At 49.6% G+C, this 21,095-nt stretch overlaps 3 protein-coding genes across 7 annotated transcripts in view; 1 reads left to right on the top strand and 2 right to left on the bottom strand.

The window, feature by feature from the left end:
- Positions 1-21,095, bottom strand: part of MRM2 (mitochondrial rRNA methyltransferase 2) — a 338,368-nt gene that overhangs the window by 181,590 nt on the left and 135,683 nt on the right. The window lies entirely within an intron of this gene.
- The window catches only part of LOC127057557 (uncharacterized), a 110,687-nt gene that overhangs the window by 38,902 nt on the left and 50,690 nt on the right, over positions 1-21,095 (top strand). For 3 of the 5 annotated variants that reach the window (XM_050966376.1, XM_050966375.1, XM_050966377.1), the window contains exon 3: positions 1,287-1,367. The exons of 1 other annotated variant lie outside the window; for it this stretch is intronic. In XM_050966376.1, the coding sequence (XP_050822333.1) occupies positions 1,287-1,367 (81 nt within the window). Of the gene's footprint in view, positions 1-1,286; positions 1,368-1,912; positions 1,998-21,095 lie in introns of those variants that run through there. One more of the 5 variants, XM_050966374.1, reaches the window with a different exon arrangement.
- Positions 1,777-3,552, bottom strand: LOC127057543 (galanin receptor type 1-like). Its single transcript, XM_050966337.1, has one exon. The coding sequence runs from the start codon at positions 3,122-3,124 to the stop codon at positions 1,793-1,795; it is 1,332 nt and encodes a 443-aa protein (XP_050822294.1). The 5' UTR covers positions 3,125-3,552; the 3' UTR covers positions 1,777-1,792.

Genomic DNA, 21,095 nt, shown 5'->3' with positions numbered 1-21,095 from the left:
TGTTGGCAGATGGGGGTCATGGTGCAATGAAGTTTGAGAACCCCTGCGTAGCACAATGAAATCACAATTTGGGCCTGGGTCTCTAGGCCGGAGTGGGTAAACTTTTTGGCCTGAAGGCCGCATCAGGATTCGTAAATTGTATGGAGGGCTGGTTAGAGGAGGCCCCCACCTCCTATCTACCCCCCCACCGGGACTCCTGCCCCATCAACCACCCCTTCTCCCTGTCCCCTGACTGCTCCCGGAACCCCTGCGCCTGACTGCCCCCTGCCACCCCATCCAACCCCCCCTTTTTCCTGACTGCCCCCCCAGAACCCCTGCCCCCATTCAACCCCCTATTCTCCCCTGACAGCCCCAACTCCTATCCACACCCCCATCCCCTGACCAGCACCCTGAACTCCCCTGTCCTGTATCCAACCCCTGTCTGTTCCCTGCCCCCTTACTGCACTGCCTGGAGCACCGGTGGCTGGCGGCACTACAGCTGTGCTGCCCAACTGGAGCCGGGCCATGCCGCCACTGCCACCGTGCAGCACAGAGCACCGGGTCAGGCCGGGCTCTGCAGTTGCGCTGCCCCAGGAGCTCACAGCCCTGTCGCCCACAGCACTGCGCTGGCGGTGGAGCGAGCGAGCTGAGGCTGTGGGGGAGGGGGACAGCAGGGGAGGGGCTGGGGACCAGGAGCTCAGGGGCCAGGCAGGACGGTCCCACGGGCCCGTAGTTTGCCCACCTCTGTTCTAGGCACTACTATAGTACAAATAAACAATCATGACTATTTACTTAGCAAAGACTCCTTTAGAAGTGCGAATAGCACATAGTTTAACCTGCATGTCCTCTTTAGGAAAGTAAAAGCACTTTGAATCTCTCCTCCCCAGAGAAATATAACAAGACTACAGATGACGGTTTGGTTCCGATTTTATTGTTGTAAAACACCTTTTACTTTTCTTTTCACATGCCATTGTCTTTGCTTTGTACAGGTAGAGCAGTGGGCAAGCTGACTTTCTGAGTGTAAAATGTGTTAACAGAAATCCAATTATATCCAAACCACCAGAAGGAAAACGTTCCCCATCCAGAAGAGCCCATTTTCCTACTGCACTTCTCAGAGGGGCTCTGAGGCCACATTATCGCTTCTGAATTTCCAAATACAGAACTATAATGGTTACGTCACAGACAACTCACTTCAGTAGTATTTGTGTGTATGGCAGCTTGGTGTGTTACAGATCAGACAATGACATCTCAAGTGGCAGAGCCTGTGAAATTTTCTGCTAATACTATTTATGTTATACGGTTTCTAGAGTTTCTTTACTGCTTGCAACAACAATTGATGTGATTTGGAGCCAGGAGAGCTTGTTCCATTTGGACTTTATCAGCTCAAGGTAAGCAGCAGCAAGCGGTCAAAGTACAATAGCTAATGTATCAAACCTGCATCTCTGCAGAGATGGAACTGCAGGAGAACATCTGATTGGAAATTTATCTATTTAGTGTGAAAGCTTTTAATGCGAGAGAGGATTGTGCATTTCTTGTGTCCAGGTGTCTCTGATAGAGATAATTTGTCTTTTTTGGTAAGTTCATCTCAGTTTAAAGAGAAAAATAATCTTTTTCTCCGCATTTTTTCTCTTTATCTCTCTTTCCTTCCTCTGTCTTTGTTTGGGGGTGGGGGAGGTGGGAAGAGGGCATGCTAGGTTTCTTCTCTCTTTTTAAAATATCAGATTCAGAAAAACCTACTACATGGCCATCAGCTGTGTCTGATACACCTCTTAGTAAGGATGAATGTATTAATAGGTGTTCTTCCTGAACAGGATTATAGAAAAGTCTTTTCACTAGACGTGGTGTTTAGAGACAGAGGCTGGCAGGACATTAGTAGAGTTTCACAGTTGTTCTTAGGGTCAGAGTCCCCCTGACACCTCTTTCCCATTGCTAGGGTGCAGCTGGACTCTTTCCTTGCAGACTCCATGGAGTTCCTGTAAGAGAGCAGCTCAGGCACAGAAGAAAGTGCAGTCCCTTCAGACAGAGAGAAGTTAAAAAGGGAGACCATCCTCTGATGGTATTTGCTCTTCATTTCTTTGGCTGACCTGTAGAGGTTCCCAACAAAGCAATAGCATATGGGGTTGAGGCTGGAGTTGGTGAGGCCTAGCCACTGAGCAAAAGGTCTGAGCTGCAGGACCCAGGGAGATGGAGTCACATCCTGCAAAGAGTTGGGGATGTTGAAGTCAATCCAGATGTCCATCATGTAGACGGGCAGCCAGGAGATGGCAAACAGCAGGACCAGGGCCACCACCATCTGGGCCACCTTCTTGCGGATCTTCAGCCTGGAGGCTGGCAGGGATCGGTTCAGTGAGTTGCACTCCTTCAACTGGCTGGTGCAGCTCCACAGCCTTCGCACGGTCAGGAAGCAGATGACCATATTGAATAGCACGGGCAGGCAGTAGAGGGCACAGAAGAGCAGGAAGTTGTAGGCTTGCTTGAGCTTCTCTTGAGGCCATATTTCCCTGCAGATTGGGAACACCAATGGCAGTCCCTCCACCACCCCAATCTCATCCCTTTTGTTCATGAATATAAGGGGCATGCAGATCCCAGAGGACAGGACCCACACCACCAGGATGGTGCTGAGGATCTTCCTCTGGGTGAAGAAGGACCTGGCATTCAGAGGGTTGTGAACACTGTAATACCTGTTCACACTTATAACCGTGAGGCTGAGCACACTGGCTGAGACAGACACGGCCTGGATGAATGGCACAGTCCTGCACAGGAAGTCCCCGTACACCCAGGCTTTGTATATCAAGTTCCCCACCGTGATGGGCATGCAGACGCACACCACCATCAAGTCGCAGATGGCCAGGTTGATAAGGAGGCTCCTGGTGGCACTCAGACTGGGCATCCGGCTGCTGCGTTTCCTGGTGAGCACTTTGATGGACATGATGTTCCCAACAAATCCCACCACAAAAGAGATCAGGTACAGGATGGTCAGGCTGATGGTGACAGGCTCCTTTGCAAACAGGAAGAGCATCTTTTCCAGCTCCTCCCAGTCCAGCCCCTGGCTCCCATTCCATACTCCAGGCAGGGACACGTTCTCCCCTTTCAAAAGCTCCAGCAGGCTGAGGTGGCTCTCTGGGAAAGGGAAAGAGGAATTCATTGTTGCTCCTTAGAAGCCACACAGAAGCAGCCAGGGAAACACCACCTCTCAGGGATAGACTGGTGGTCTCTTCTGGTTTTGAACTCTATGGTGCTATGACCTGGAAGCTCCTTTGTCACCACTGGACCCTGAGCAGTTCTAGCATGTTTTGATGGACTCATACAAGCCTGGGAAAGAGAGTAAATGAAGAAGGGTCAGAATGTTCTACTGTAAATATTTTCCTTTCTTAATTGTTGCTCAGTCATGTGTGGGGAATTGTACATAGTCAGAAATGGATTCCCCGTGAATTTATCAGCTCCATGCATAGGGCAATGCCTTTAAATCCTTAGGAACATAGGAATTGTCAGATTGGCTCAGACCCATAGTCCATCTAGTCCATTATCCTGCTGTGACAATGGGTGGCACCAGATGCTTCAGAGGAAGGTGTAAGAACCCTGTATGCGATGGAATAATCTGCCACTAGAGAAAGGTTTCATTTCAGCCCCAGTATTCACAGGCTGGCTGATGTCCTCCCATACAAAATGCTTGAGTAAATGCAGGGCAGAAGCCTCAGGCTCTGACCCCTGGACAGCACTGTCATTGCTTGTAGGAGTCTGTGGTTATCTCTAGACACTGCATCCCTGGAAAAACGGGTCCTCCCGCATCGCCCAGAGATAGGAGCAGGCAGAAGCCCAGAGCCAGGCCTGTCCTAGCTAGAGCCCAGGCTTGTCAGCCCCGCTCGCTGGGGGGATGCCCCTGGAGGGAGGAAAAGCCTCCACCTGCGCATGTGTCACAGCTGGACTTACAACTTGAGTTGCCGGATGAATTTCCGCATGGCCCCAGGTGCGGTGCTGAGCAGCCAGCTCCCCTGGCCCGTGCCCAGCAGCCCTGCCTTCTCTGGGCAAGCCCCGCTCCCCGGTCCGCACAGCGCAGTCCCCGTCCCCCGTCCCGGGCAGTAAAGGCACTCACCTGGCGCAGAGAGCGGCTGGGACACGGGAGCGGGGCCGAACGGCTTCGGCTGATGGAGTGATGCCCGACGCTGCGTGCAGAGCTCAGCGAGCCTGGCCGCGGAGAGCGGCGAACCGGACCGGTGGGTTCAACTCGGGGAAGTCCCTGGGGTGGCCCTGAGAGTTGTTCCCATTGACTCGCAGACCTGTTACGCCCCTGCCCGCTCCCCTCGGGCGCACACGCGATCAGACACACTTCACAGCATGCACACACGCTCCCCTCTGCTCCCAAACACACAGTGCTGTCTACACACTGACACACACACCCTGCACTCTCTCTCCCACACAGACACACTCCCCCTGCACTTACACACACACTGCACTCTCTCACACACACAGGTACACTTCAGGGCATGCACACACGCTCCCCTCTGCGCCCAAACACACAGCACCGTCTACACACAGACCCCCGCACCGCACTCTCTTTCACACACAGACACACTTCAGGGCATGCACACGCGCTCCCCTCTGCGCCCAAACACACAGCACCGTCTACACACAGACACACGCCCCCTGCACTCTCTCGCACACACACACACTCATACTTCCTTCCCTACACACACCCGGCTCTGTGCCTGGCTCCCTATTGCCCCAGTCCCTGCGCTGGCTGCCCGGCTGGGAGCTGCTGCTTCCTGCACCCCTGGGGCGTCTCAGGCGCCGAGCAGGAAAGTTTGGGGCTGTCCATGAAAAGCCCCAGCCGGTGGCAGCGACCCGGCCCCCGGCTCAGCCGGCCGGCTGGCGGCTGGAGTGGCCGGCGGCTAGCGGAGGGTCAGGCGCATCCCCGTGGTGCTGAACGGACAGCTCCAATAGCGGAGCGGCCAGGGCTCGCTCTGCGCCCCGGCTGCCCGGGCTCCGTGCCCGGCTGCGGTGGCCGAGTGAGCCCTGAACCCGGCGGGGCAGCCTGGAACCTGGCGTGGCTCAGGCTGGCAGCAGCTCGGGCATGTTCCTCGCCTAGCCCCTGGCTCCAGCCAATCCGCTCCTGCGGCTCGCCCCGCCTGGCGGCAGTGGCTTGCTGCTGATTGTCTCCTCCCGGCTGCCCCTTCTCCCGCCCCGGAGCCGATCCGGCCCTCAGCCCCGAGCTCTCCCCACTGCTGCCCACTTGCTCCAGTGCCGGGGCTGCTTCGGGCACTGAGTCCCTGGGACTCCTGCCCCCTGGCCCTGGAGCCAGGGCTTGCCCGCTTGCTGCTGAGAGCCTCCGTCTTTTGTCCCTCTCGGTGTTACTTCACTGGGCTCTGCTCAGGAGCCGCAACCTCTGCCCCAGGCAAGGCTGCCTTCTGCCCCTTACTCCTCCAGCCAGCGCGCACCTGGGAGCCGGGAGAGCCGCTGCGAGCGAAGATTGTTTAGAGCCAGAGCAGGGAAGGAAAGGGATCGATTCGCTGCTGGAGACAATTCAGTGGCTTGAAAGAGCTGCCAAATGTCTCCAGTCAGTGTCCAAAGCTTTGCCTCTAGGACACCGACTTCCTTGGCTCCAGTCCTGCTCTTCAATGATTGGTTGAGACTGTGCCCCGCTGGGGTTAGATTCCCCCACCCCGCGCCAAGAGGAAATCCCTTACTTGCTTTACATTTAGGGGGAAAAATAGCTCCCCCCCCCCGATTTGAAGCACCTTCTCATGCTGGTCTATTAAAAGCCATTGACTCCAAGCCATCAGGGCAGGAAAGGGGAGTTTAATAAAGTCGAACTATGCTCCCTTTTAAGCTAACTGAGTTAAGCTTGTTTGGCAGTGGATCTTCGATCAGTAATAAGAGATAAAGAGGTTTAATAACTAGCTAATGGATCAGAAGCGAATGACAGCTGGGGAGCTTCAGGTATGGTCAGGGCCGGTGCGAGGATATTTTGCGCCCTAGGCGAAACTTCCATCTTGCGCCCCCCTCCCAAAAAATCACATACATTATACACAATACACGGTCACAGAGTAACATGTTATAATTTAGAATTTATGTTTCCGCACTTTAAGTTTAACAAATTTAGAAACAAGTTCCTCCAAGTCAATGCTGGGAGCAATGTCATGTTCTAGTGACAAGGTAGATAGCCCTACAAGTCTTTGTTGCAACATCGATATTCGCATGTATGTTTTTATCAACTTGAGCTTTGAGAAGCTTCGCTCACCACTGGCCACAGAAACTGGGAGAGTCAAGACGATGCGAAGAGCAATAACTGTGTAAGGGACACTATCTGTCAGCTGGGGGTCAGGGCTGTGGGGGGGATGAGGTGAAGGGGCTTCCAGCTCAGAGGGACTAGGCTCGGAGCTGGGGGTCAGGGCTGTGGGGGGGATGGGGTGAGGGGTTTCCAGCTCAGAGGGACTGGGCTCGGAGCTGGAGGTCAGGGCTGTGGGGGGGGATGGGGTCAGGGGGTTTCCAGCTCAGAGGGACTGGGCTAGGAGCTGGAGGTCAGGGCTGTGGGGAGAATGGGGTGAGGGGGTTTCCAGCTCAGAGGGACTAGGCTTGGAGCTGGGGGTCAGGGCTGTGGGGGGCATGGGGTGAGGGGATTCCAGCTCAGAGGGACTGGGCTCGGAGCTGGGGGTCAGGGCTGTGGGAGGGATGGGGTCAGGGGGTTTCCAGCTCAGATGCACTGGGCTTGGAGCTGGGGGTCAGGGCTGTGGGGGGGATGGGGTCAGGGGGATGCCTGGGGGCACTGGGGCAGCTCAGCTCTGCAGACTGCTGTTCTCTCCAGCCATCCAGGCACAAGGGGAGCAGCAGCAGGGACCAGCCAAGGACCAAGGGGACAGGAGCACAGGCACCTGAGGCCAAGCTGAGGGGAAGCACTTGCTTACTTTGCCCAACGCATGAGTGTCGGGGTCCTCTTTCTTCCTCCACTCTACCAGACCACCGCTGAGGCTCTTTTCTTCTCCATGCCCCTCGCTGGGGCTGACGTGGAGGCTGAGCCAGGGGGCAGCCCCCGCTTTCCTCCAGAAGCCCTGGTGTCATGCTGCCCTCGCAGGGCTCCTGCCACATGCCCTAAGCAGAGCTGCACAGCTCTGCCCAGCCACTGGCGCCTCCGCCAGCAATGAGAAAAATGGCATAGGCTGGAGCCCCTGCTCTGGGAGGGAGAGGGATTCTGAGCCTCTGCCTGCAGCCCAGGGATTCCCCTGGGTCAGCGCGCCGCCGTCAGCCTGAACCTCTGGGCTGCCACGGTGGTGCCCTGACCCGGGGGGGCCCTGGGCTGCCGGCTGCCGCTGCGGCGTGCTAACCCAGGGGACTCCCTGGGCTGCCAGCTGCCGCGGCGGCGCCCTGAGCCAGGGGGGACCCTGGGCTGCTGGCTGCCGTGGCGGTGCCCTGACCCAGGGGACCCCCTGGGATGCTGGCTGCCGTGGCAGTGCACTGACCCAGGGGATCCCCTGGGCTGCCGGTTGCCACGGTGGCACCCTGACCCAGGGGACACCCTGGGCTGCTGGCTGCCGTGGTGGGGCCCTGGGCTGCTGGTTGCCCGCTGACCCATGGGAGCCTCTGGGCTGCCGGCTGCCGCGGTGGCACGCTGACCCAGGAGACCCCCCTGGGCTGCCGGCTGCCGCGATGGCACCCTGACGCAGGGGGGGCCCTGGGCTGCTGGCTGCCGTGGCGGCACCCTGACCCAGGGGACATTCTGGGCTGCCGGCTGCCGTGGCGGCGCCCTGAGCCAGGGGTGACCCTGGGCTGCCGGCTGCCCGCTGACCCAAGGAGGCCCCTGGGCTGCGGGCTGCCGCGGTGGCGCACTGACCCAGGGGACCCCCCTGGCCTGCCGGCTGCCGCGATGGTGCCCTGACCCAGGGGGGACCCTGGGCTGCCGGCTTCCATGGAGGCGCGCTGACCTGGGGGGGCCCTGGGCTGCCGGCTGCCTCAGCAGTGCGCTGACCCAGGGGACCCCCTGGGCTGCTGGCTGCCGTGGTGGCGCCCTGAGCCAGGGGACACCCTGGGCCACCGGCAGCTCAGACTCCCTCTCTGTCCCAGCAGCAGCGGCTGCTCAACCATTTAAAAAAAAATTGGGGGGCACCACTTTTTGGTGCCCCCAAATCTTGGTGCCCTAGGCAACCACCTAGTCCGCCTAAATGGTTGCACCGGCCCAGGGTATAGTTGATTATTTGGGCTCAGCCACAGCCCTGCTCCCTGTGGGAGAGACTTGGGAAGCTTATTGCTTAATTGTACTGTACAATAGGGTTACTCCTATCTTTGTGGTTAATTCAGATCAATAAACAGACATGCAAATAGGTTGATGGCAAATAGGCCCTGTAGAAACACCATAGATGGATGGATGAATCTTGTCCTTGCCTGAACAAAACTTTGAAGACTTTGAAGGGATTGCTTTACCTATTTCTGTACCTATGCAAGTGTAGACAAGCCCTAAGACATAGGCTTAAATCAAGGAATAAAGTCACTAAAAAGTGTGAGGTTTCTATCAGGGAGTAAAGTTGAAATGGTGGCATGGGGAGAGAGGCAATTAAAAACATGGGGGGGTTAGTCTTTATTCTCTTCCTTTTGCCTCCCCAGAGGAAAAAAAAGTATGAATTCTCCCCATATGCTGCACATGGGAGGAAGAGAAGGCTGGCGAGAATGATAATCCAGTCCTGGTTTTGAGGTTCCCTTTTCACAGGTGGAAGCTGTTTGTCAATGAATTGTAAATGCCCTTGAACTCAGTGGAAAAACCTCCATCTATTTTCATCTATTTTTGTGAAGGGAAAGGGAAATATTTCCAGTCTGTCTGCCATGAAATGAAATAAAAATCAGCAGTAGAACCTCCAGTCTGAGGGGGAAATGTGATCTGGGTATAAATTGCTTGGCATGCCTTAGAACAGTGTTTGCTCTGGTCATGTGAAAATCCATTTCTACTCCGTTTCACATACCTGTATTTGTAGGACACCAGAGACAAACAACTTCCTACAAACAAACTCTGCTATTTTCCTCAAAGCGCAAGACACACACTATAGTCCCCCAGCCCTCCTAGTGAAATACACAAATACTCTTTCGGATCCCTGACATCTGCTATAATTTCATACCTACGCCAAAAGCAAACGGCTACATCACTAACGGACAGTTCACAAGAACAGGCCAGAGCTAGTCATTTGAAATGTGCATCGCCCCCAGGCCTCGCTCACACATCACATATTTTCCCAGGGTAGACATGTCATTGTACTCAACATTAACACTGCAGAGGCAAGTAGACATACAACTCTAGCAAGGTGTTAATAAAAAGCCAGGTGAAGAACAAAGAGATGTGCCAGTGCCCCTTAAGAGATGTTAAACATAGATCGTGGACCATGTCTGCCTATATTCATACACTAAAGGATTCCAAAAGCCCAAACTAATGAATTTAGTTGTAGTAACCGCCATAGACTCCACTGCACCTTACATGGCCCACTGTCAAGAAACCTGAAAAATCTAAAGTTTAAAATCTCAAAAAACATTTTAAGGTGATCAGTGGTGCAATATAAATAAGATATTGGCAGTGAATCTAACTTTGTACTGCATTGGCATGATGCACAAGTGCCTAATCATCTCTAACTCATGGATCAGGAGGACACATTATCAACGGGGGGAGGGGGGAGGAATATATAATGGTGAGAGGGGAACAAGGATATTGATAACAAGTTTAGAATCACCAAATAATTCAAGATGTGGCATGCAGCCAGAAGGAAGTTGCTAGAGCATCCCAATGAAGAGAACACACTGAGCATCAAATTCTCTCTCCTCTCACACCAGTTGGCCTTCAGTGGAACTGTTCCTAGTTTATGAAAGCTTAATCAAATATACAGGAGTCCATTCTTCATCTCTGCATATTATGGGTCTCACTCTGGTCTCTCAAAGGCATGATTCAGAAGTAACCCCATTAAAGCCAATGGAATTACAGTTGTGCAAGATTGGTGTGAAAAGAGAACCAGGTCAATTCAGCCACTTTGGGGCTTTGCCAGCATTTCAGAAGAGCTCATAGTAAGTAGTTCCCTATATAATGTAAACATAATACAAATGCTCAAACCTGAACTGTGCCTTTGGATCAGTTGCATAAGGAATCCTTGGGTAGGGCAAAGGCAGCATAACTAGCTCAATGCCACCTTTTCCTGACACAATAGTGTAGGAGTGCTCCAGGGCTGTGTGGTAGAGTGGGGAGTTAATGTGGCTGGAATGAGATTTGCTGTGGCAATCCTAAAACCCATTGTAAACAGCATAGGTTAGAGAAGCCGTGAGGCTTCCCTAGTTTATGCCAGTGGCCAATGTGACTCCTACCTACTTCTAGACTTGGGAGTGCAACAGAGGAGTAGCTCCTTCGGTTCAGCATACAGTTACAGCAAACCACTCAATTGATGACACCCCACAATTAAACTTTTCTCCTCTTCAAATATAAGGGTATTAAGTGTTATTCTCAGCTGAGTTGAGTTGGAAAATAGACAGTTGGATCCTCTGAGTTGATCTGGAAAATAGACAGGATGGTCCTTGCCTGCCTCACAGCAGTGATGTGAGGTTTAGTTAGGGCTTGTCTCACAAACTTGCACCAGTTTAGTTAAATTGTTGCAAACCCATGAGTGGACACTCTGTAAAATGGTTAAGAAATAGCTTATATTTCTTTATCTTATGTCAGTAATGAATTAACTTAAAGTTTGTGGGTAAAATCTTGGCTATTTTGAAGTCAATGACAAAATTCCCATGGACTTCAATGGGACCAGGTTTTCACCCTGCATGTAGACAAGCCCTTATTCTATAGGGTTCTTATACCATGCTTTTCACCATAGTGTCTGAGTGCCTTCCAGTGCATTAAACAACTTGACTACACATCTGTCAAGTTTTGTTTTTCCTCTCATCCACTGTCCAGGGGGAAGAAGAGCGTGCAGCGGAGTGTCTTCTTTTGGTAGGGCTTTAGGTGTTTTTTTAAATTTACATGTTGCTATGTATTTGTGTTCGAGAAGGCAAGGTAAAGGAAATGCACCTTACACTTGGGGCAGAAGGTAGTGAGGTTTGGAGTGGTTCTTACTTCTTGGGGGAGTTCATTGCACAGATTTGACTGGTCCCCCAGAAAGTTCTATCTCTGACACAGAAGAGCTTTCTCTTAGTGTAGCAAGCTCTATTGTGCCATGAGAGCTGAGTTGTCAGCCACAGTCTTCATTCCAGGGCATTATGTGTCTTTTAGATACCCAGGCCATGAAGCACTTTGAAGACAAGGGCCCCAATCTTAGTTTGAAATTCTATGGGAAGCCAGTGCAGAGAGCGGAGGTCAGGCATGGTATGTTCACAGTGGCCTATGTTACTGACAAGACTCACTACAGCATTCTGAACTAGTTGGGGTTTCCTAAGTGCTGAAGTCTTCATGGCCAGGTCTGTCACATTGCTGTAGTCCAGCTGAGAGGTGATAAAGGCATGAATAGCTGAGGCCAGATCATCATCTGCCAGGATGGGATGGAGATTCCTAGCCAGCCAGAGGTGATAGAGAGCGTTACATGCAGATGCTACATGAAAGTTTAGCATCAGTGAAGAATCTAGGAGAACTCTCAAGCTGAGGACTGAATTGACTAACTATAGTTGTGTACCTTCCATAAAAGGAGACAGCACCATGGCTGCAAGTTCTTCCAGATGCTTTCCTTTGCCCATCTGCAACATCTCTGGTTTGCTTGGGTTCAGCTTTAGTCAGCCATTCTTTACCCATGAGCTGATCTCATCCAAGCACCAGGCCATCTTGGTGGCAGTGGTGTGGTTGTATGTGGTAAAGGGTAGGTAGAGATATGTGTCACCTGCATATTGCTGGCACTTGAGTCCTTACTGTCTGATCCTTCACCTAGTGTTTGCATGTAGATGTTGAAAAAGTCTGGAGAGAGAGTTGGTCCTTGTGGACTCCAGAAGTGAGAGATCTAGTAATGGAAGGGCAGTTTCCCATCAGTAGTGGTTGCGTGCATTCATCCAGGAAGGATTCAGCTCATTTTAGTGCATTCCCCTGGACCCCTGCCATCTCTCTCGGGCATGACAGAAGAGTCTCATGGTCTACAGTACTGAATTCTGCAGAGAGATCCAGGAGGCTGAAATTGGATGTGGACCCTCTATCCACTGAGAGGAGGAGATCATCCATCAGTGTCACTAATGTCGTTTCAGTTCCATGCCCTGGCCTGAATCTAGTTCATGCTGCTATTTTCCTTTTACCCTAAGGGCAGCGCCCATGTGCTCTTTTAGCTTTGTTAAATACCATACAAATTATTAGTATTATGGTGAGCCTAAGTCTAACCATCAGTGGCACCCCCTTTGTGCTAGGTGCTGTACAAACAGAGGCGTAGAAAGTCCCTCCCCCAAAGATCTTATAATGTAAATAGACTCATAAACTCATAGACTTTAAGGTCAGAAGGGACCATTATGATCATGTAGTCTGACCTCCTGCACAATGCAGACCACAGAATCTCACCCATCCACTTCTATAACAAACCCCTAACCTATGTCTGAGTTATTGAAGTCCTCAAATTGTGGTTTGAAGACCTCAAGCTTCAGAGAATCGTCCAGCAAGTGACCCATTCCACATGCTGCAGAGGAAGGTGAAAAACCTCCAGGGCCTCTGCCAATCTGCCCTGGAGGAAAATTCCTTCCTGACCCCAAATATGGCGATCAGTTAAAACCTGAGCACGTGGGCAAGACTCACCAGCCAGCACCCAGGAAAGAATTATCTGTAGTAACTCAGATCCCATCCCATCTAACATCCTATCACAGACCACTGGGCATACTTACCTGCTGATAATCAAAGATCAGTTGCCAAATTAATTGCCAAAATTAGGCTATCCCATCATACCATCCCTTCCATAAACTTACCAAGCTTAGTCTTAAAGCCAGATACGTCTTTTGCTCCCACTACTCTCCTTGGAAGGCTATTCCAGAACTTCACTCCTCTAATGGTTAGAAACCTTCATCTAATTTCAAGTCTAAACTTCCTAGTGTCCAGTTTATATCCATTTGGCAAGACAAACACAGGGTGGAGGAAGGGATAGAACACACAAGCAAGGTGAACAATGGCAGCAACAAAATAATAGAGACCTCTCTCTCTCTCTGTGTATGGACTGATATCTTGCCTTAAGGAGGATGTTACAGTATTTTAGCTTTAAATGTTACCCTCCTCCAAAGTTACCCTGACAGGGTAAGTCCTCTGAGGTCTCAGTACCTTATTATTCAAAAAGTCCATACTAAGTCATAACCAAGCCATCAAAAAAACAAAGAACCATCGTTCTGAGACCTACTAAACTAGGGTTTGTTGCTCCCTCTGCTGGCTAATCAAACATGATCCATTTCCAGAAATGTTCTGGCGTGATGGATGCTGTTGGTGCACAAAGATTTTTTGGCATAAGACATCGTGGGCCTGATTCTGCATTCACATCAGTGTTGATCAGGAGTTACTCCACCAAAGTTAATGGATTGACATCAGCGTAAATCTAGCATGAGGTCAGACTCGCCTCTGTTATATCATTTAAAGATAATACACCAAACCAGCTAAGTACATTTCAGATCTATTTAAAAACAAACAAATGGGAAATCAGTGTTTGATAAATAGAAGAGAACAATATTAAGCCACATTTTTTTTCAATTTCCTAAGAATAATTACAAGCATCAAAGAATGACTAATTTTAAGTTTTTGAGTGTCCTTTTGAGTACTTTAAATGGCCAATATGACTGTGAATTGCCTGGATGCCTGTTTTCATACATACATGTAAGCCATGTTCTGCAGCTACCACTCTTGTTATCAAGGAGAAACGCAATGGCTGGAATAAAAATATAACTATATGGACAGGAATCGGTCTGATTGAGTGTTAATTGAGTCAAGGCCAAACAACGTGTCATGTTGCCATTAGTGTGATTGAAACAGTGATTTCCCCCCAGATAGTTTGTTGTTGGATTGAGGAGGAGGGAAAGCACATAGAAATCTGTGGAGTGATAAATACTGGGCCAAATTCACTCCTGTAGGACCTCTATTTAAATGAATGGAGTCATATACGTGGGGTGAGGGAGGGGGAGGATTTGACCCAACCTCATTAAAAAGCGAGCCAGTGAATATAAACAGCAACTCTGTACTAGCTCTGAAACTAGTTGCCAGTAGAAATCAATACTGTATGTATCTAACTTACAGTGCAAATACACAAGCAAGATTGTCAAGTGATCTTGAGCTCACATTCAGTCAGACCCATCTCTCATGAAATTGACCCCATCCAGAAGATCAATATGTTTTATAACATGATGGGCTTTTCAAAGGGGAGCCGTGAATTTCTCACCGCAATGCACTGAGGTGTCTAGGAAGGAAAGGGAAAACCAGAGGAACAAACACTCAGGCAAAGACCAGCCTTGCTGCCATTGCCTATTTCACTCAGGATTTTTTGGGGCGTGGAGGAGGAGGTGAATTTGGTGCTCATGAAAATCAGATGATGATATTTTTGAGATTCCCTCCTGCCGAGAAAGTCAACGATTTCAGACCTTATGTGCAAGTTTCCCGAGGGGCTGTGATTCTGTAGCTCCTGTTAATTTCAAAGACACATATATTTCCCCAAAGGGTTGCATTAATCTATATGCCCCTCCTATCCCAGCAGGAAAGCAACAGGCAGTACTAGCATCTTGCACCTTCTCTCTTCTGGGCTACAGCTAAGGTCAGTCTAATGAAGTGAAGGTTTGTTTTTTTGTTTCTTTTTAGATGACCAGTGACACATCCACTCTCTTAGTAAAACACACATTCCTTCATCACCAGGGAGAAATACTTAGAACCTGCCTGAAAATGAAGCCCAAATAAACAAGACCTGGTGAACCACAGCAGTCAGGTGGTTCTGCTTCTCCTCTCAGCTACACTGGTTTCACATCAGTGGCATTACACCTAAATAATACCAGTACAACTGAGAAGAAGAGCCCAGGATGGCAAAGAGCTACTAGATTATCCAGAGACCATCAATTTCCCAATCACCAAGGCACTACATGTATCTCAGTCTACCTAAACACTTCCAGGCTTACAAAACTCTAACAGACTTCCTCTGTTTGCACCTAGAAGCATGAGCAACTGACTACCAGGTCATCACGTGACAAAGGATTTTCAGTTGGATCAGCTGACTGCTAATTGGGGGCATCATATGACAAAGGCTTTAAATTTGACAGTGTGGTTTACCCACTCCCAGCTGCAGGCACAGAGGGAAGTGGAGTAGAAACAGGAAGAAAAAGCAAGGCAGAGGGAAAAGAGCTATTAGAATAAAAATGTTATTGCCAATAAATGGTTTCAGGGAGAATAGAGCAAGTAAAATACAAAGGGAGAGAGTAAGTCTATCTCCCAGGGGACATTTTGACCCTGACTCTATTTGCTTCTGCTTGGAGCTGCTGGGGTTTATATGGTTTAGGTTAGCTAGAGTTGCTGTGGTAGGGCCATTTTTGTAACAATGGCTGGAGATCAAATGACATGTATTACAAATAAAACCTGATGTGTTTGCTGTACAAATGCAGGAAATCATGAGGATTCCTGCTCTGCAGCCTTTACGAGGGTAACAAAGGGAGACATACCTGGAATCTGAGTACCCAGCTTTTGGTTCTGAATATTTCTGCTTTCTCTAATAGGCTGAACCAAACTCTCCCGCATTCTGAGAGGTTCAAAATCTACATTTTTCAGTCCTTGGTAAGAAAAGGATCCCCTGTGGAGATTGCCTTTTCTCTGTAGTAATAATGCATAATCTATATTAGTGAAGTGGTTCTCCTACAAGCACCCCAGGTAATTTACAGAAGTTATAGCTGGTCATCTACTGCTGGGCCTCTGGGAGGCAGCAACCTCTGGGCTTAGTGTGGCAGCCAAGATGTGCTAGCACTGCAGCTAAAGCTTAGGGCAAAGGCCAAGGTTAAGTGCTGAAAATGGCTGAGCCTGTTTTATTCCTGTTTTTGACAGCCAAGGGGCAGCTGGTGCTGTAAATCACCCAGGCATCTTATTTTTGGGATAGGATGTTGTGTTAAAGGCGAGGAAAGTAAACAGGGATATGCATGGCACTTAGATCAGCACTTAGTGTGGAATCTGAAACAAAGGAAGTAGGAGACAGGATAACTATAGCCCCAAGCATAGAAAGAAAAGCTGGTAGCAACAGAAGATAATGCACCTTAGGTTAATTCACTGCTCACAGGCTTAGGCCCCTTCTCTAACTTTGGTGGTCCAGCATAACACACAGCATGTGGGACCTGGCTTGTTGAGTGGTGCAAAACACACTTAATGGGATCTTGCCCATTGGGTTTGCAATCCTGGGTCTGTATATTGGTCCTGTGGCTCTCAAGCAGGGGTAGGCATACCACTGTGGGTACCCAGAGGTCTTCCAGGGAAGTACATCAACTCATCTACATATTTGCCTAGTATTACAACAGGTTACATAAAAAGCACTAGCAAAGTCAGTACAAACTAAAATTTCATACGGTGACTTGTTTATACTGCTCTATGTACTATACACTGACATGTAAGTACAATATTTATATTCCAATTGATTTATTTTATAATTATATGGTAAAAATGAGAAAGTCAGCAATTTTTCAGTAATAGTGTTGTCATAAACAGATAGCTAAGGGTTAATGTCTCTTTCACCTGAAGCACCTGACCAGAGGACCAATCAGGAAACCGGATTTTTCCAACTTTGGGTGGAGGGAATTGTGTGTCTGAGTCTTTTGTCTGCCTGCCTGCTTTCTCTGAGCTTTGGAGAAGTAGTTCTACTTTCTAGTCTTCTGTTTCTAAGTGTAAGGACAAAGAGATCAGATAGTAAGTTCTATGGTTTCTTTTCTTTGGTATTTGCATGAATATAAGTGCTGGAGTGCTTTGATTTGTATTCTTTTTGAATAAGGCTGTTTATTCAATATTCTTTTAAGCAATTGACCCTGTGTTGTATCATCTTAATACAGAGAGCACATTTGTATGTATTTTTCTTTCTTTTTATATAAAGCTTTCTTTTAAGACCTGTTGAAGTTTTCTTTACTTCAGGGAAATTGAGTCTGTACTCACCAGGGAATTGGTGGGAGGAAGAAATCGGGGAGATCTGTGTGTTGGATTGCTAGCCTGATTTTGCATTCCCTCTGGGGGAATAGGAAAGTACTTTTTGTTTCCAGGATTGGGAACAGAGAGGGGGAGTCTCTCTGTGTAGTTTCACAGAGCTTTTGTCTGTGTATCTCTCCAGGAGCACCTGGAGGGGGGAAGGGAAAAAGGATTATTTCCCTTTGTTGTGAGACTCAAGGGATTTGGGTCTTGGGGTCCCAGGGAAGGTTTTTTCAGGGGGACCAGAGTGCCCCAAAACACTCTAATTTTTTTGGGTGGTGGCAGCAAGTACCAGGTCCAAGCTGGTAACTAAGCTTGGAGGTTTTCATGCTAACCCCCATATTTTGGACGCTAAGGTCCAAATGTGGGACTAAGGTTATCACATGGTGGCAGCGGTGGGATATAGACAGAATCCAGAAGCCAGTAGGAATATTATATTTTTCTCTTCTCTGCTAAGGGCTTTTTAGCAGAGAGAAACAGTTGGTTTTAAAAGGGAACCAGAGAGAATTTTTTTTCTGCTCTCTCTGGCAGTTTGTGGCTTGCATGTTAAGCGAGAAGCCATTAAGAGACTGTTGAGGGTCTTTTGTCATGCAATAGCCCTCCCATTAGGAGGCAAGTCCAGCACTATATGCATGCAAATAAAGTGGTTTTTCAGGTTTACTTAACATTGAAGATTAGCTAAAGGCACTGTTGCTAGGCAGACTTCAGGAGGCAACAGAGAACCTGCAGTTCAGAAGATAAACACCGGAGGGCACCCCAACACAAGAAAACAGGAACCATGACTTCTAAGGCAAAAATTGAGGCCGAAGAACAAATCAAAGAAGCTGAACACAGGCGAGAGATGGAGATGAAAGAAAAGGAAGAAAGCATGAAACTGGCAGCCTTCCAAAGAGAACAGGCAGCCCAAGAGGCAGCACACAAAAGAAAACTAGAAGAAGAAGAGGTGGCCTACCGAAGGAAACAAGCAGAAGAAGAGTTGGCCCACCGCCGAGAAATGGAAAAGCAACAAAAAGAGAATGAAGAGAAGGAAAAACAGAGAAACATGAACTGGAGTTGGCAAAAGCTGGGCTGCATGTGCCAGCCAACCCTAACAACCCGGCGCCAAATATTGCTCCACAGCACAGGAAATTTCCCACCTACAAGGCAGGTGATGACACCGAGGCCTTCTTGGAAAATTTTGAAAGAGCCTGTCTTGGGTACAGCATTCCCGAAGACCAGTACATGGTAGAATTGAGGTCACAGCTCAGTGGACCTTTAGCAGAGGTGGCAGCTGAAATGCCTAAGCTGCAAATGAATGACTATAAACTTTTTCAAACCAAGGCCAGATACCGAATAGGGATAACCCCAGATCATGCCCGTCGGCGCTTCAGAACCCAAAAGTGGAAACCAGAGGTGTCATTTCCCAAACACGCCTACTACATTGCAAAAAACTATGAGGCCTGGATAACAGGAAACAACATTCAAACCTTGGAAGAACTGAACCTCCTCATACAAATGGAGCAGTTCTTGGATGGTGTTCCTGAAGACATCACACGGTACATACAAGATGGAAATCCCAAAGATATCGCTGAGGCGGGGGATATTGGAGCCAAATGGATGGAACTGGCAGAAAGCAAGAAAGCTACTGTCAAGGGGAACGATTACCCCAGGGGGCACACAGACCATAAACCCTACAACCGAGGACAGCCAAAGACCCCACATACCACCCAAGTAAAGCCACAGATACCCTACCCTTCAACCTCACCAGTCTCCAGTAACTCACCTCGGCCCAGTGACCCATCAGATGGAAGATGCTTTAAGTGTAATGAACTGGGACATATCAAGGCCAAGTGTCCCAAGAACACCATGCGAGTGCAATTCATTACACCACCATCACACCAAAGATCCCCAGGCCCGGATGCCTCTCAAATACCCTTGGAGCGAAGGGAAAATTTGAGAGTGGGCGGAAAGAAGGTTACTGCGTGGAGAGACACGGGGGCACAAGTGTCAGCTATCCACCAATCCTTCGTTGACCCCAAATTCATCAACCAAAGGCCAAAGTTACAATTTACCCCTTCATGTCACAAGCTGTAGACTTGCCTACAGCTCAACTGCCTGTCCAGTACAAAGGCTGGTCAGGAATGTGGACTTTTGCAGTCTATGACAATTATCCTATCCCCATGCTACTGGGGGAAGACTTGGCCAACCAGGTGAGGCGGGCCAAGAGAGTGGGAATGGTTACACGTAGCCAAACCAGGCAAGCTTCCAGACCCATTCCTGTTCCTGAGCCGTCCACAGAGGCCCCGTCTGTGTTACCAGAGACCCAGACAGAGGTAGTGGACCCGGATTCCATGCCTACCACTGAAACAGCCACAGCATCTCCAGTCCCAGGCCCGGAACTGGAACAGCAACCAGCACCAGCAAGTGCAACCACATCTTCAAACTCAACGCCAGAGGGCGCCAGCGAGCCAGAACTGGCAGAAGCAAAAGACAACCATACCCAAAAGGCTCAGCCAGAGCCTGAAATACCCTCAGGTGCACCAGCGGAGAGCGGTTCACCAGCAACGGAAACAACCCCATCACCTACATCGCTTCAGAGGGACCAAGCCCAAGTCCACAGTCTGAGGAAGAACTGGTGACCCCAGCCTCAAGGGAACAGTTCCAGACTGAGCAGGAAGCAGATGACAGCCTTCAGAAAGTTTGGGCGGCGGCACGGAGCACCCCACCGCCTCTCAGCTCTTCTAATCGATCCCGGTTTGTTATAGACCAAGGACTTTTATACAAGGAAATTCTTTCTGGTGGACACCGGGAAGAATGGCAGCCGCAAAAACAGTTGGTGGTTCCAACTAAGTACCGGGAGAAGCTCTTAAGCTTAGCCCATGATCATCCCAGTGGCCATGCTGGGGTGAACAGAACCAAGGACCGGTTGGGGAAGTCCTTCCACTGGGAGGGGATGGGCAAGGACGTTGCCAAGTATGTCCGGTCTTGTGAGGTATGCCAAAGAGTGGGAAAGCCTCAAGACCAGGTCAAGGCCCCTCTCCAGCCACTCCCCATAATTGAGGTCCCATTTCAGCGAGTAGCTGTGGATATTCTGGGCCCTTTCCCAAAAAAGACGCCCAGAGGAAAGCAGTACGTACTAACTTTAGTGGACTTTGCTACCCGATGGCCAGAAGCAGTAGCTCTAGGCAACACCAGGGCTAACACTGTGTGCCTGGCCCTAACAGACATCTTTGCCAGGGTAGGTTGGCCCTCTGACATCCTTACAGATTCAGGGTCTAATTTCCTGGCAGGGACCATGGAAAAACTGTGGGAAACTCATGAGGTGAATCACTTGGTTGCCACCCCATACCACCATCAAACCAATGGCCTGGTGGAAAGGTTCAATGGAACTTTGGGGGCCATGATACGAAAATTCATCAACGAATTCTCCAATAATTGGGACCTAGTGTTGCAGCAGTTGCTGTTTGCCTACAGGGCTGTACCACATCCCAGTTTAGGGTTTTCACCATTTGAACTGGTGTATGGTCACAAGGTTAAGGGGCCATTACAGTTGGTGAAGCAGCAATGGGAGGGGTTTACGCCTTCTCCAGGAACTAACATTCTGGACTTTGTAAGCAACCTACAAAGCACCCTCCGACACTCTTTAGCCCTTGCTAGAGAGAACCTAAAGGATGCTCAAGAAGAGCAAAAGGCCTGGTATGACAGACATGCCAGAGATCGGTCCTTCAAGGTAGGAGACCAGGTTATGGTCTTGAAGGCGCAACAGGCCCATAAGATGGAAGCATCATGGGAAGGGCCATTCACGGTCCAAGAGCGCCTGGGAGCTGTAAACTACCTCATAGCATTTCCCAATTCCTCACTAAAGCCTAAAGTGTACCATGTTAATTCTCTCAAGCCTTTCTATTCCAGAGATTTACAGGTTTGTCAGTTTACAGTCCAGGGAGATGATGCTGAGTGGCCTGACGGTGTCTACTACGACGGGGAAAAAAGACGGTGGCGTGGAAGAGGTGAACCTCTCAACCACCCTGGAACGTCTGCAGCGGCAACAAATCAAGGA

This window comes from Gopherus flavomarginatus, chromosome 9 (assembly GCF_025201925.1).
Source record: "Gopherus flavomarginatus isolate rGopFla2 chromosome 9, rGopFla2.mat.asm, whole genome shotgun sequence".
Taxonomy (NCBI): Eukaryota; Metazoa; Chordata; order Testudines; family Testudinidae; genus Gopherus; species Gopherus flavomarginatus.
Note: the sequence above shows the minus strand (reverse complement) of the source record. Positions and strands in the feature narration are given on the sequence as shown.

Bases quoted from the DNA above. Each gene is read 5' to 3' on its own strand.
- LOC127057543 (XM_050966337.1), bottom strand. From the start codon at position 3,124: ATGAATTCCTCTTTCCCTTTCCCAGAGAGCCACCTCAGCCTGCTGGAG.